The 14471-nt window shown below is 52.7% G+C and overlaps 1 protein-coding gene across 1 annotated transcript; it reads right to left on the minus strand.

The window, feature by feature from the left end:
- Positions 1 to 519: 519 nt before the first annotated feature.
- LOC308276760 (uncharacterized protein C19orf44) lies at positions 520 to 14203 on the minus strand (the record flags this gene model as incomplete). The annotated part of the gene is made up of 7 exons (XM_080715592.1): positions 520 to 591; positions 2154 to 2320; positions 4132 to 4227; positions 5603 to 6056; positions 7415 to 7488; positions 10391 to 10510; positions 13387 to 14203. 7 exons carry the CDS (start codon positions 14201 to 14203, stop codon positions 520 to 522), a joined length of 1800 nt encoding a protein of 599 aa, XP_080571718.1.
- Between the last annotated feature and the right edge of the window lie 268 nt (positions 14204 to 14471).

The raw sequence follows: 14471 nt of genomic DNA on the forward strand, positions 1-14471 counted from the left end.
TCGGCCTGCGGAGTGCTGCCATGGATTTGTACAAAAACACATGGGAAATTTTTTCAAAAAGATAGAGTCCCGTCCACAATTTTCCAACCCATGTGACAATATTTGGTTTTGTTCTAGATTTCTCGTAGCTGTGACTTGTTCAGATGTGTCTGAGTCAGGATAAAACATAAACACGTGCTGTTAACAATTCCTTGTGGATTTTACTGTTTTGCCTTCAAATAAAGCCTTTTTTTAAAAGACCGCTTCCTCCACTTGCGTCGAGAAGCAAGCCGGGTGAGCGGCTTCTGAGGCCGAGCGGCTCCGCCCCGCCTGCTGTCTTGCAGAGTCCCCCGCGCAGGGGCTTCATCTGCTGGCTCGTCCAGCTGTGAGCAGTGACAGCTCTGCCGGGCTCTGGTCATGGCGGCAGCCTCGGCCAGGAGAGGTCAGTTCCCTGGCTCAGCGCCAGAGCTGGGGTTTGCTCCACCGCATGGCCAGCCCAGTGCAGGATGCTCCTGTCTGTGGGTCAGGCCTCCCGGGTGCTCACAGCTCCTCCTTCACCTGCTGCAGGGCTTCCTCCAGGGTCAGCGGGGTGGGCCGGTGGCATCTGATATACTGGGCGGGGACAGAGGGGCAGTCACCACCCGGTAGGCACCGAGAGGCGCACAGGCATGGTGCGGCTAAGCTGCCGACAGTGACGCAGCCAGCGGCCAGCCTGGTGCTGGGAGCACCCCGCGGGCAACAGGAGGGCCTGGTGGGCTCCTGCAGGAAGAGGGCACGGGGCTCCGGGCAGGCAGCTCAGGACGTGGGCTGGGTGAGTACCCGGGAGCATGATGGGAGGAGGCCAGCACACGGCAGGTTCAAAGCCAGCCTGGACAAGCCATGAGGCCCTGTCTCAAAATGGGCTGGAGTGGCAGGGCGCAGTGGCACATGCTTATAATTCCACTATTTGGGAATTCTAGGCTAAAACAGGAGGATCCCAGGTTCAAGGCCAGCCTCAGCAACTTAGTGAGATCCTGTTTCCAAAAAAAAAAAAATGGGCTGAAGATGTAACTCAAACACAGAATGCCCCAGAATTCAATCCCCAATAACACACACACACACAGAGGCAGGGTAGTGTAGTTTAGCGATGGAGTGACCTTGGTTCCATCCTCAGTACTCAAAATATATATAAAATAGTTCATGCTTTGCACAGGAAAAATCTGAAAAAATATATATACTGATTTGGTAATAGTTATCTTTGGAGTTATTGGAAGACTGTATATAAACGTCTTTGTAATGGGTATTTATAAAATAAGGTTTTTTTTTTCTTTTGGTACTGAACTTAGAGGCATTCTACCTCCAAGATATATCCCAGCCCTGTTTTTTTTTTTTTTTTTTTGCAGTACGAGGGATGGGACCCAGGGGCATTCTATGTCCAAGCTACACCCCCAGCCTGATTTTTTTATTCTTTATTTTGAAACAGGGTCTGACAATTGCAAAGGGCCTCACTAAGTAGCTGAGGCTGGCCACGAGCTGCAATCCTCCTGTCTCAGCTTCCCGAATGCTGGGAGGATAAGCGTGCGCCATCACACCCGCCTCCCAGCCCTACTTTTTATTCTTTATTTTGAAACAGGTCTCACTGGGTTGCAAAGGGCCTCACTAAGTAGTTGAGATTGTTTGCAAACCGAGATCCTCCCGTCTCAGCCTCCCAAATGCTGGGATTGCAAGCCTGCACCACCACGCCCGGCTTTATTTTTTTATTTTGAAACAGTCTAGATAAGTTGCCAAAGCTGTCCTCAAATCTGTGACCCTCCCATCTGAGCCTCCAAAGTCCTGGGATTATAGAGGCATACTACCACACCCATCTAAACACAGGGGTTTGGGGGTCATCGGGCAAAAATTAAATTTTTAGAGAGGAAAAAGGGGAGGTGAGCTTTGGCCTTAGGAGCTTTGCAGAAAAAGCCCCAGCAGTATCTCTGATCTTCTTGGGCAGCACTGGAGGGTCTGAAAGGAGATAGGACCCCTCCCAGGGGAGAAGGCGCCCCAGACAGGAGGTCCCTGTTGGTGCAGGGCCATGCTGAGCCCAGACAGGTCCCAGTCCCCACCTCTAAAGGCTCCTGTCACGGGACAAGAGGTGACGACGGAACCCCGGGCCTCCCGCCGCATCTCCATCCCCGGCCGCGGCGCTCTCTCACCTCCTTGGCTTCCTCCAGCGTGTGGTAGCGGAACGAGTCCCCTTCCAGCGAGCGCAGGAGCGCGCCGTGCAGCTGGCGGCTGGCCTCCACGAACTGCCGGGTGAGGCTCAGCTGCTGCTTCAGCAGGTCGTTGAGCGCCAGCGCGGCCGGGCTGTAGGCTGTCAGGGCTGCGCCTCCGCGTCAGTCACCCGTGGGGGGCTCCCCGGCGCCCCAGCCGCGGCCCCACCTGCAGCTCCGCCTCCCAGCCACGGGCTCCCAGGAAGGCCTGTGGCCCCGCCCCTGGGAGGCGAACTGCCACAAATGCTGCGACTACTGTATACTAATTAGCACCTGCTGATAAGTCAAAAATACGCGTATGGCCGAGCATGGTGGCGCACGCTTGTCATCCCAGCATTTGGGAGGCTGAGACCAGAGGATCACGGTTCGCGGACAGCCTCAGCTACTTAGTGAGGCCCTCTGCAACTCAGTGAGACCCGGTTTCAAAATAAAGAATCAAAAATAGGGCAGGGGCTGTAGCTTGGAGGTCGAATGCCCCTGGGTTCCACCCCCAGACCCGCAAAAAAAAACCAAACAAACAAAAACCGTGTATGGCCGGGAGTAGTGGCACATGCTTGTAATCCCAGCATTCGGGAGGCAGAGACCGGAGGATCATGGGTGTAGCTCGGAGGTACAACGCCCCTGGTTTCCATCCCCAGTACCGCAAAAAAAAAGTGTGTTGTGTGTGTGACTGAGGATGGAACCCAGAGGCATTCAACCTCTGAGCTCCATCCCCAGCCCCATTTTTTATTCTTTATTTTGAAACAGGGTCTCACTGAGTTGCAGAGGGCCTCGCTAAGTAGCCGAGGCTGTCGTGCACCGCGATCGTCTTGTCTCAGCCTCCCGAATGCTGGGATTAAGAGCGTGCGCCACCACGCCCAGCGTTCCTATTTTATTTTTAAAATGTATTTTTGTTTTTGTTTTAATGTGGTGCTTGGGATGGAACCCAGGGGCATTCTACCTCAGAGCTACACCCACAGCCCGATTTTTTATTCTTTATTTTGAAACAGGGTCTCACTGAGTTGCGAAGAGCCTCACCTAAGTAGCTGAGGCTGGCCGCGAACCGCGATCCTCTTGTCTCAGCCTCCTAAGTACTGGGATTACAAGCACGAGCTACCACATCCAGCTAAGACCCTGTTTCAAAATAAAGGATAAAATATAGGGCTGGAGGTAGAATGCCCCGGGTTCAGTCCTTAGTTCCGTAAAAAAAAAAAAAAAAAAGCAAACAGCTGGTCTCACTTTGCTGCCCAGGCTGACCTCAAACTCCTGAGCTCAAGAGACCTTCCTGCTTCAGTCCCCCAAGCAGCTGGGATTACAAGTATGCACTAAAAACATAACTCGGGGAAAAAAATTCCAAATTTAAAAAAATGGCCTAGGGGGGTGCTCAGTGGTTAAGAATCTGGGTTCCATCCACAGCACAGAAAAAGAAAAGTCATTTAAGTCCTCTGTATGCAATTAAAAATTAAAATTCCACTACTATGAAAATGATTTAGTGGGGGTTCGTTTTTGTTTTTAGTGTGGTGCTGGGGATTGAACCCAGGGCGGTTTTACCTCCAAGCTACACCACAGCCCGATTTTTTATTCTTTATTTTGAAACAGGGTCTTGCTAAATTCCTGAGGCTGGCCTCGAACTTGCAATCCTCTAGCCTCGGCCTCCCAAGTACCGGGATTCCAGGTGTGAGCCACCACGCCCAGCTCCTCCTTCCTGTTTTCTCCACAGTTTCCGTCCTGTCTTCAATTCACCCCCAGGTGAGCTACGTCTTCCCTCCCGTTTTGTTGGTCACTGGTGCGCCTTTGCAGAGGATGCGACGAAAGGTGGCTGCCCCCCCACCCGTCAGCCTCAGCAGGAATCCCATCAACCTCGAGGATGCTCCGCCCCGTGGACTCCGGGAGCCCACGCGGAGGCCATCGCGGAGGCCACCAAGGCCGCCGCCGCCCTTACCTTCCACTGCATCCGCGCTGACCACATGGCTAGCGATGGGCACCGGGTCCACGTAGGCGCCTCCCAGGGCAGGCCCGACGGCCGCCATGCCGGTCGCTGTCTCGGGGACAAAGGGCGGGGTGAGTGAAACACGCACCTTCTCCCAGGATAGGACACGAGGCAACCACGTGCACCCCTCCCCTCTCAGTGTCGGCCACACGCCTGCGTGTGTGTGTGTGTGTGTGTGCGTGTGTGTGCGCGCGTGTGCGGAGAGGTAGTGGGGAATGAGCCTGGGACGCATCTGCCTCCAAGCCACGCCCATCCCTTTAAATATAGAAAAAAATAATATAGCCAGGCGTGGTGGCACACGCTTGTCATCCCAGCATTTGGGAGGCTGAGACAGGAGGATCGCGGTTCGCGGACAGCCTCAGCTACTTAGTGAGGCCCTCTGCAACTCGGTGGACCCTGTTTCAAAATAAAGAATAAAAATTAGGGCTGGAGGTGCAGCTCAGAGGCAGAATGCCCCTGGGTTCCCTCCCCAGTACTGAAAAACCAACTAACCAGCCCCGTGGCCGTGGCTCGGTGATTTGCACCTGCCCAGCGTGCACGAGGCCTGGCGCATGCCCAGTTCCAAAGTCTGAGTGAGGGCCGGGGGTGGTGGCGCACGCTTGTCATCCCCGCGCTTGGGAGGCGGAGACAGGAGGATGGTACAGGTTCGAAGCCAGCCTCGCTGGCTTAAGAGACCCTGTTTCCAAAAATAAAAAAGTATAAAATAGGTCTGGGATTGTAGCCCGAGGTACAAGGGCTCCCAGGAACCCCAGTACCACCAAAAAGAAAAAAAAGAAAAAAAGAAAAAACAAAGTCTGAGTGAGTCTCTGCATTTGGGGCTGGAGTCCCGAGCCAGCTAAGGGCCGGGCGAAGGCGGCTCCCCGGGTGGACATGGCCGTGGTCTCCCAACGCCGGCCCAGCTGCACCACTCCAGGGGAACAGGGCACAGGCCGCACGCGAGCAGCCCCGGCCTCCACCCCCATCACGGCAGCCTAAGTGTTCAGACCTGGCCAGGGTCCCACGGTGAGAACCGACACCGCTGCCTCAGCCTGTCAGCCTGGGGACTCTTCTTTTTTGTACTGGGGATGGAACCCAGGACCATTCTACCTCGAGCTACACCCCCAGCCCTACTTTTTTTCTGTTCTTTATTTGGAAACAGGGTTTCACTGAGTTGCAAAGGGCCTAAATAGCAGCTGAGGCTGTCCGTGAACCGAGATCCTCCTGTCTCAGCCTCCCAAATGCTGGGATGACAAGCGTGCGCCACCACGCCCAGCTTCTGGGAACTTTCTTAAGGTTTCAGAGTTGGGGAGACGCTGGGAACACCCAGGGCACCGGCCCTCATGGAGAAATGAGGAAGCAGGGTGCTGAGTCCCCACCCCACCCCTGCCACTTAGCGACAAGAGCCCAGGCCCAGGCGCCCGGGCCTCGGGGCCGCCACACCTACCCGCGGCCCACTGGTAGGCAAAGGCAGGGTCGAGGGTCTGCACGGCCGTTTCCTTCACCAGGACTCTCGTCACGCCCTCGCCCCGCTTCCTCCTCGCCGGGGGTGGCCTGGGGACAAGGTCTGTCTGCAGACTTGAAGAGAATTCTGAGCAAGTGGCCAGGGTCCTGTCCGGAGACCGCCTGGAAGGAGCCGCCAGCTCCGACGTCGTCAGACCAGAAGAGCTTTCGAAGTCCTCGGAGTAAGCCAAGCTCCCCGGAGCCGTCCTGGCCGAAGACTCGCCCGAGCTGGCGCTCAGATGCTCGGAGAGCTCGCTCGCGGTGCCGAGGCCCGGGCCTCCAGCCACGGAGGCCGCCTCTCCCTGGGACCCGGAGCCCCGCGGCCCGGCGCGTCTCGGCACCTTCTGTCCGACCGGTGGGCAGCTGCCGCTCCACGGCCTTTCCCTCTGAGCGCCTTCCTAAGACGAAGGACACAGAAGTGACTTGGAAGGTCTTTCCAAAAGGTGAGGCTGCCTCTGGAGGCCCCCGGGGGAGGGGCTCTGGTCCCCCACTAGGGTTTGGAGGGGGCCCGTGGGGGGCAGAACCAGCGTGTCATGCATGGTCCAGGCTTGCTGTACCACCAAGCCAACCCCAGCCCAGAACCCAAGGGACGCTTAGCACAGGCTTCTTAACAGGTGGGGGAAGCCGGGCGTGGAGGCGCACGCTTGTCATCCGAGCACTTGGGAGGCTGAGACAGGAGGATCGCAGGTTGCAACTTAGTGAGGCCCTGTTTCCAAATGTAAGAATAAAATAGGGCTGATCCCCATTCCAGCACTTGGGAGGCTGGGATAGAATAACAATAATAATAATAATAATAATAATAATAATAATAATGATGAAATAAGGTAGAGCTGGGAGTTTAGCTCAGAGGCAGAATGCCCCTGAGTTCAATCCCCAGGACCACAAAAAATAAACTGTGTGGGAGACGCCCTGAGTATGTGGGTGTCCGTAAGTAGCACCTGCACGGAATCTGAAGCTGCACTGTTCTGAAATACTAAATGTTCGCGCGCGTGTGTGTGTGTGTGTGTGTGTGTGTGTGTACGTCTGTGCATGTGTGGCACTAGGGAGTGAAGCCAGGGGTGTGTTACCTCAGGGCTACAGCCCCAGCCCTTTATATTTCTTTATTTTTGTGACAAGATCTCACTAAGTTGCTGAGGGCCTCACTGAGTTGCTGAGGCTGGCCTCGAACCTTCGATCATCAGCCTCCCAAGTGCTGGGATTACAGGCCTGTGCCATGTCTGGCTTCACCTGTGGCATTCGTGACATTTGGGGGGGGGGCTTTTTTACCTCCGGGGTATACTCCCACAACTATTTTATATTTTTATTTGGAAACAGGGTCTCACTAAGTGGCTGAGAGCCTCACCAAGTAGCCGAGGCTGGCTGCGAACCTGCACGATCCTCCTGTCTCAGCCTCCCAAGCGCGGGGATTACAAGCGTGCGCCACCACGCCCGGCTTCCATTCTTGACATTTGAGGCCAGAACACGCTCAGGCCTGGGGACCATCCTGTACCAGCAGGACCCGAGCAGCCTCCCCGGCCTCCTCCCGCCTGCCCCAGGGTAACAACTTAAAGGTCCCCAGGCGTCGCCCCTGTACCCTGCGAGCCAGGACCGCCCCAGGCAGAACCACTGGCTTGCGGAAAGCCACAAGCCTCTGCGACCTAGACCCTCCCGTGAGCCTTCTGGGTCAGCACTGCCCAGCATGAGGGAGGCCTGCGTTCCAGCCCCGGCACCACACACACCTGGAGAGGACCGAGTAAATGGCTTCCATTGTACTTACTTCCTGCCCCAACTCGGATCTCTCGCTGTCAAATGGAGCCAGATCGTCCAGGGATAAAATGTTGATTCTAAAATCTGTAATTAAAACAGTAGCGTGAGGCCGGGCGTGGGGGCGCGCGCCTGTAATCCCAGTACGTGGGAAGCTAACGCAGGAGGTTCACGGGTTCGAAGCCAGCCTCAGCGACCTAGAAAGGCTCTCAGCAACTTAGGGAGACCCTGTTTGCGAACACAAAATGGGTCTGATGGTGCAGCCTGAAGGTAGAAGGCCCCTGGGTTATCTCCAGTGTCACTAAAAAAGGGAATAAAGGCACCTTTATTGAAACTACATGGACGTCGGGCGTGGTGGCGCACGCTTGTAATCCCCGCGCTTGGGAGGCTGAGCCAGGAGGATCGTGCAGGTTCGAAGCCAGCCTCGGCTACTTGGCGAGGCCTTCGGCAACTTAGTGAGACCCTGTTTCCCAATAAAATTTAAAATAGGTCTGGGAGTATAACCTGGAGGTAGAAAGCTTCTGGGTTCCACCCCCAGTACCACCAAAAAAAAAGAAACTACACTGACATTTTTCTTGTCACTAGTCCCTAAAGAGTACAAAGTAACGACTATTTAATAACATTTACACTGTAGTAAGTATTATAAATCATCTAGAATTGGTTCCAGGTCTGTGGAAGAGCCAGGTGTGCTGGTCTATAATCCCAGTACTTGGGAGACACAGAAGAATCAAAGGTTGGAGGAATCTCAGCAAGTAATGAGACTCTCGGCAGCCTAGCAAGACTGTTTCAAAATAAAAAATGAAATTGAGATGGGGAGTGTAATAATAATAAATTATAATTAATAAATAATAATATATTATTATATATTATATAAATAAATTATAATAATGAATAATAATAATAAATAATGTCGGGTATGCTGGCACCTGTAATCCCAGTACTTGGGAGGCTGAGATAGGAGGCTCACACATTTGAGGACAGCCTCAACAATTTAGCAAGGCCTTCAGCAACTTAGGCCCTGTTTCAAAATAAAAAAATAGAGCTGGCCATGTGGCTCACAGTTGTAATCCCAGCATTTGGGAGGCTGAGACAGGAGGACCGTGGTTTGTGGCCAGCCTCAGCTATTTAGGGAGGCCCTCCTCAACTTAGTGAGACCCTGTTTCAAAATAAAGAATAAAGGCTAGGCGTGGTGGCGCACGCTTGTAATCTCCGTGCTTGGGAGGAAGAGACAGGAGGATCGCGCAGGTTCGGAACCAGCCTCGCTGGCTTAAGAGACCCTGTTTCCAAATAAAAATATAAAAATAGGTCTGGGAGTGTAGCCCGGAGGTAGAAGGGCTTCCAGGAACCCCAGTACCACCAAAAAAAAGAAGAAGAAAAAAAGAAGAAAAAATAGGGCTGAGGGTATAGCTCAGAGGTAAAATGTCCCTGGGTTTCACCCCCAGTACCACAAAAAAATAAAATAAAATACAAAAAATACAAAATAAACTGGCCATGGTGGCACACACCTATAATCCCAGTCCTTAGGAGGCTGAGACAAGAGGATCGCAGGTTCAAGACCAGCCTCAGTACTTAGTGAGCCTTTCAGCAACCTAGAAAGACCTGTTTCAAAATGAAATAAAATAGGGCTAGGGGTATGGCTTAAAGAATGCCTCTGAATTCAATCCCCAGTACCACAAAAATAAACAAATAAATAAAATAGGTCTGGAGTGTAGCCCTGGGTTCAATCCCCAATACCACCAAAAATAAATAAATAAATAAATATAAAAACATTTTTAAAGGGCCGGGGTGTAGTTCAGCAGTAGAGTGCCCCTGGATTCTCTCCCCAGGACCAAAAAATAAAGTGTACAGGAGGATGTATGTCGGTCCCATTTGACAGAGGGACTTCAGCATCCGTGGACCCTGGTGTCTCTGGGGTCCTGGAATCGCCCTGCACAGGAGTCACCACCGGACTGCAGGAGTAGCCGCCAGTCTTGTGTAACCAAAGGGGTGTGGATATGTTTTTACAAACCTTTTTTGGGGTTTTGTTTTGTTTTTGTGGTACTGGGAATGGAACCCAGGGGGTTCTACCTCCAGGTTTCATTCCCAGCCCTATTTTGTATTCTTTATTTTGAAACAGGCCCTTACTAAGTTGCTGAGGCTGGCTGCGAACCTGCGATCCTCCTGTCTCAGCCTCTCAAGTACTGGGATTGATTACAAGCGTGCACCGCCACACCTGGTTCTCAACTTTTTTTTTTTTTTGTGGGTCTGGGGATGGAACCCAGAGGCATTTGACCTTCAGACTACACCCCCTGCCCAATTTTTTATTCTTTATTTGGAAACAACAGGGTCTCACTGAGTTGCAGAGGGCCTCGCTAAGTAGCTGAGGCTGTCTGTGAACCGCGATCCTCCGGTCTCTGCCTCCCAAATGCTGGGATGACAAGCGTGCGCCACCACGCCCGGCTTTCAACCTTTATTTAAACAGATAGTAGGTCACCTGGGCCTATTCCAGACCGAGAAGCGAGAATCACAATGCGCTGCTGCAAGGCGGGACGGCACCAGGCAGTGTTAGCGCTGGACCGTGCGGAGAGAAGCAGAGCTGGGGAGGGGCCCCTGGGCCAGGAGATGTAGCCCCAAAGTTTCTAAGTTCTCACTGAACGGCAGGTTAAAGGAACACTCTTCAGGATGCAAGAGCCCTGGGGAAAGCCAGGCATGATAGCACACGCCTGTGCTCCCCGGTACTTGGGAGGCTGAGACAGGAAGATCACAAGTTCAAGGCCAGCCTCAGCAATTTAGCAAGAATCCCATTTCAAAATAAAAAAGAGAGCTAGGAGTATAGCTAAGAGGTAGAATGCCCCTGGGTTCAGTCTGGGGTACCAAACAAAAAAGAAGAGGGGCCTTTGGGGGCCGGCTCAGCGAGCATGCGTGCTCGGCAGTGCGGCCCTCACCCCGGCCCCCACAGGGCCCAGGGCGGCCTCGCCTCCCTGCCGCCCGGGCGATGGCCTCGCTTTACCGTCCAGGCTGTCGGCGGCTTCGGAGCCAGACTCATCCGGAGGCCCGGCCTCACTCCTGCCGGGGGAGGACGCGAGCCTGATGCACCCCATCTCCGAGGACAGTGACTCCGAAAAGGTGTCTGCGACGGAAAGGGAGGCCCCGTAGGGGGCCGGGGAGCCAGCTCTTGAGCCGGGGGCAGAAGGGCACCAGGTCCGCAAAGGCTTGGAGCTGGGAAGTTCCGCGCCGGGCGGAGAGAGGCTGGGCTGCGCTGGGATCTGATCCTACTTTGGTGGAAATAAAAGACACGAAATTACCCAATTCATAACTTGTATTTATTTTTTGCAGTTGAGGGGATGGAACCCAGAGGCGTGTTGCCTCTGAGCTACAATCCCAGCCCTAATTTTTATTCTTTATTTTTAACTTTTTTTTAAATTTGGAAACAGGGTCTCTTAAGCCAGCACTGCTGGCTCCAAACCAGCGCGATCCTCCTGTCTCAGCCTCCCAAGCTCGGGGATTACCAGCGTGCGCCACCACGCCCGGCCTTATTCTTCATTTTCAAACAGGGTCTCACTGAGTTGTAAAGGGCCTCACTAAGTAGCTGAGGCTGGCCGCAAACTACAACCCTCGGGTCTCAGCCTCCTGAATGCTGGGATGACAAGCGTGCGCCACCACGCCCGGTTCCAATTCAAGACTTTTTTTGTTTTGTGTGTTTTTTGTGGGGCTGGGGCTGGAACCCAGGAGCATTCGACCTCCAAGCTACACACCCTCCCCTATTTTTTATTCTTTAGTTTTAAACAGGGTCTCACTGAGTTGTGGAGAGCCTAAGAAGTTGAGGCTGTCCCCAAACCATGATCCTCCCATCTCAGCCTCCCAAAGTATGGTTTTAAGCCATGCTTGGCTTAAAACATTCTTTATAATAAACCAATAATATGAGGGGGGGGAGAGAGGGCACCAAATACAGATTAAATGTACAACATTTACTTTCAATAAAATAAATTTAAAAAATAAATAAATAAACCAATAATAGAGCCGATTGTGGTGGTGCATGCCTGTAATTCCAGTACTTAGGAGGCTGAGACAGGAGGATCACAGGTTTGAAGCCAGTCTCAGCAAAACTTTGTGAAGCTTTCAGCAATTTAGGGAGACCCTGTTTCAAAAAAACGGGGGACTAAGGGTGTAGCCCAGAGGTAGAATGCCCCTGGGTTCCAAAATAAATAATAAACCAATGTGTTTCCTCCTTATCTGTGAGCTGCTCCAGCAAACTGACCGAGCCTAGGCATGGTTGCACATACGCATAATCCCCACGCTTGGGAGGCTGAGACAGGAGGATCGCACCGGTTCGAAGCCAGCCTCAGCTACTTAGTGAGGCTCTCAGCAACTTAGTGAGACCCTGTTTCCAAATAAAGAATAAAAGCTGGGCGTGGTGGCGCACGCCTGTAATCCCAGCACTTGGAAGGCTGAGACAGGAGGCTCGCAGGCTCAAAGTGAGTCTCAGTAACTTGGTGAGGCTCTGAGAAACCCAGTGAGAGCCTGTTTCCAAATAAAAAATAAAATAGGGCTGGAGGCATAGCCCAGAATGAAGACCTTTGGGTTTCACTCCAAGCAACACACACACACACACACACACACACACACACACACACACACACGCTGGGGAGGCTGGGCACAGTGGCACACGCCTGTAATCTCAGTATTTGCGAGGCTGAGATAAGAGGATCACAGGTTCAGCGCCAGCCTCAGCCATAGGCCCTCAGCAACATAGTGAGACTTTGTTTCAAAATAAAGAATAAACTGAGCCTGGCCTGGTGACACAGGTTTGTAATCCCAAGACGTGGGGAGGCTGAGGCAGGAGGATCACAGGTTCGCAGCCAGCCTCAGCCACTTAGTGAGGCCCTCCACAATTTAGTGAGATCTGTTTCAAATAAGGAATACAAAATAGTGTTGGGGGTGTAGCTCAGAGGTAGAACCACCTTGGGTTCAATCCTCAGAACCACACACACACACACAAAAAGGCTGAGAATGGACCATCACAAGTTCAAGGCCAGCCTCAGCAACTTAGACCCTGTTTCAAATGGCACATGCTTGGCCGGGCGTGGTGGCGCACGCTTGTAATACCCACGCTTGGGAGGCTGAGACAGGAGGATGGCACAAGTTCGAAGCCAGCCTCAGCTACTTAGTAAGGCTCTCAGCAACTTAGTGAGACCCTGTTTCAAATAAAATAGAAAATAGGTCTGGGAGTGTGACCTGGAGGTAGAAAGCCCCTGGGTTCTACCCCAAGTACCACCAAAAAAAAAAAAAAAAAAAAAAATGGGACATGCTTGTAATCCCAGTACAAGGCTGAGACAGGAGGATCTGGGTTCGCAGATAGCCTCAGCTACTTAGGCCCTCCGCAATTCAGTGAGATCCTGTTTCAAAATAAAAAAAAAAAAAAAAAAAAAAAGCCGGGCGCAGTGGTGCAGACTTGTAATCCCAGCATTTGGGAGGCTGAGACAGTAGGATCTGGGTTCACAGCCAGCCTCAGCTACTTAGGAAGGCCCTTTGCAACTCAGTGAGACCCTGTTTCAAAATAATGAATAAAAAATAGGGCTGGGGGTGTAGCTCGGAGGTAGAGTGCCCCTGGTTTCCATCCCCAGTACCGAGGGGGAAAAAAAGGCCTGGGCCAGGCGTGGTGGCGCGCACTTGTAATCTCCGCACTCGGGAGGCGGAGACAGGAGGATCGCGCAGGTTCGAAGCCAGCCGCGCTGGCTTAAGAGACCCTGTTTCCAAATTAAAAAAAAAAAAAAAAAAAAAAAATATATATATATATATATATATATATATATATATATATAATAGGTCTGGGAGTATAGCCCGGAGGTAGAAGTGTTTCCAGGAACCCCAGTACCACCAGAAACAAAAAAGAAAAAGGAAAAAAAGGCCTGGGAGCATAGCTCAGAGGTAGACGGCCTCTAGGTTCAATTCTCAGGACTGCAAATAGGTGAAGAAACGAAGACCTTACCAAGAACGGCTTCACACGTTCATGTTCTTTCTCAGCGATTTTAGCACTGATAAATCCCCGATTCCCGCGTATTTCCGTTTCTCCAGAGGAGTCCATCAAGCTTCCCAGCAATTCTTTCATCTCCTCTTCGTCGCTGTCTGGGGAATACAGCTTTCTAGCGGGTTCTTTCTGTCTGGGTGTTTGAAATTTCTTTTCTTTCCCAACAGGCGCACTCGGAGATCTGTTCCCAGCGGGAGCGGGCGGTCCTTTCTTCTTTAGAAACCTGCTTCCTTTCCCGGTCTGAGCCTCCCTCTGGGAGGTGGAGATTTCCTGGGCGCGTTTCTGGGAAGTCTTGGGAATGTTCGGTGAAGAGCGAGCAGCCATAGTTCTGGGCCAGGTGGCCTCGCCTGCTCTCTTCGGAAGACCCTCGTCGTCGGTGGGCTTCGAGTCCGATTCTGCATCAGACACACTGGAGGGCACGCTCCTCCGGCTCCGGATCCTGCTTTCTATCTGGGCCAGCTTGGTGAGCGCGGCGCCGGCTCCCATGTTGGAGGCCGTGGGAGGCGGTCTGCCCAGGGCCCCGCGGGGCCAGCGGCCCGGGAACGCATTCTCTTCTGAGATCAAGTGCTTCTCCCCCAGGGCCTGGTTCCTTTTTAGAAATCTGCTTGGACTGGGCGCCGCCTGGGTTAGCCTTCGACTGACTTTCAAACTTCGGAGGTCTTCCACCTTTGAATCTTCTAAGGGGAGATCGCGGAGATCACCAAACTTACCGAGTGTGGGACGGCTGGTTTTTCTTGAAGCCATTCTAGGAGAGAAGAACTTCTCGTGAGAATAGCTGATGTAGGCGATGTGCATCCCGGGGCTCCCGTCCGGCCATAGCCGAACCACCTCTGTGTGGTTGGTTCCCTGTGAAACCCCACCTGCTCTGGTTGCCCCCCCAAAACTCAAGCTGAAATTAGACGGCCACGGGGCTGGGGTCGGGAGGTGGGATCTTCAGCAGGTGAATAGACTGTGGTAAGAGTGTGTGAGTGTGCAACTCGAAGGTTAGCACTTACCTAGCATGTGTGAAGCCCTGGATTCCATCCCCGGAATCACAAAATAATAATAATAATAATAATAATAA

Source organism: Muscardinus avellanarius (genome assembly GCF_963383645.1).
Source record: "Muscardinus avellanarius genome assembly, chromosome: 18".
In the NCBI taxonomy this organism is placed as follows: domain Eukaryota; kingdom Metazoa; phylum Chordata; class Mammalia; order Rodentia; family Gliridae; genus Muscardinus; species Muscardinus avellanarius.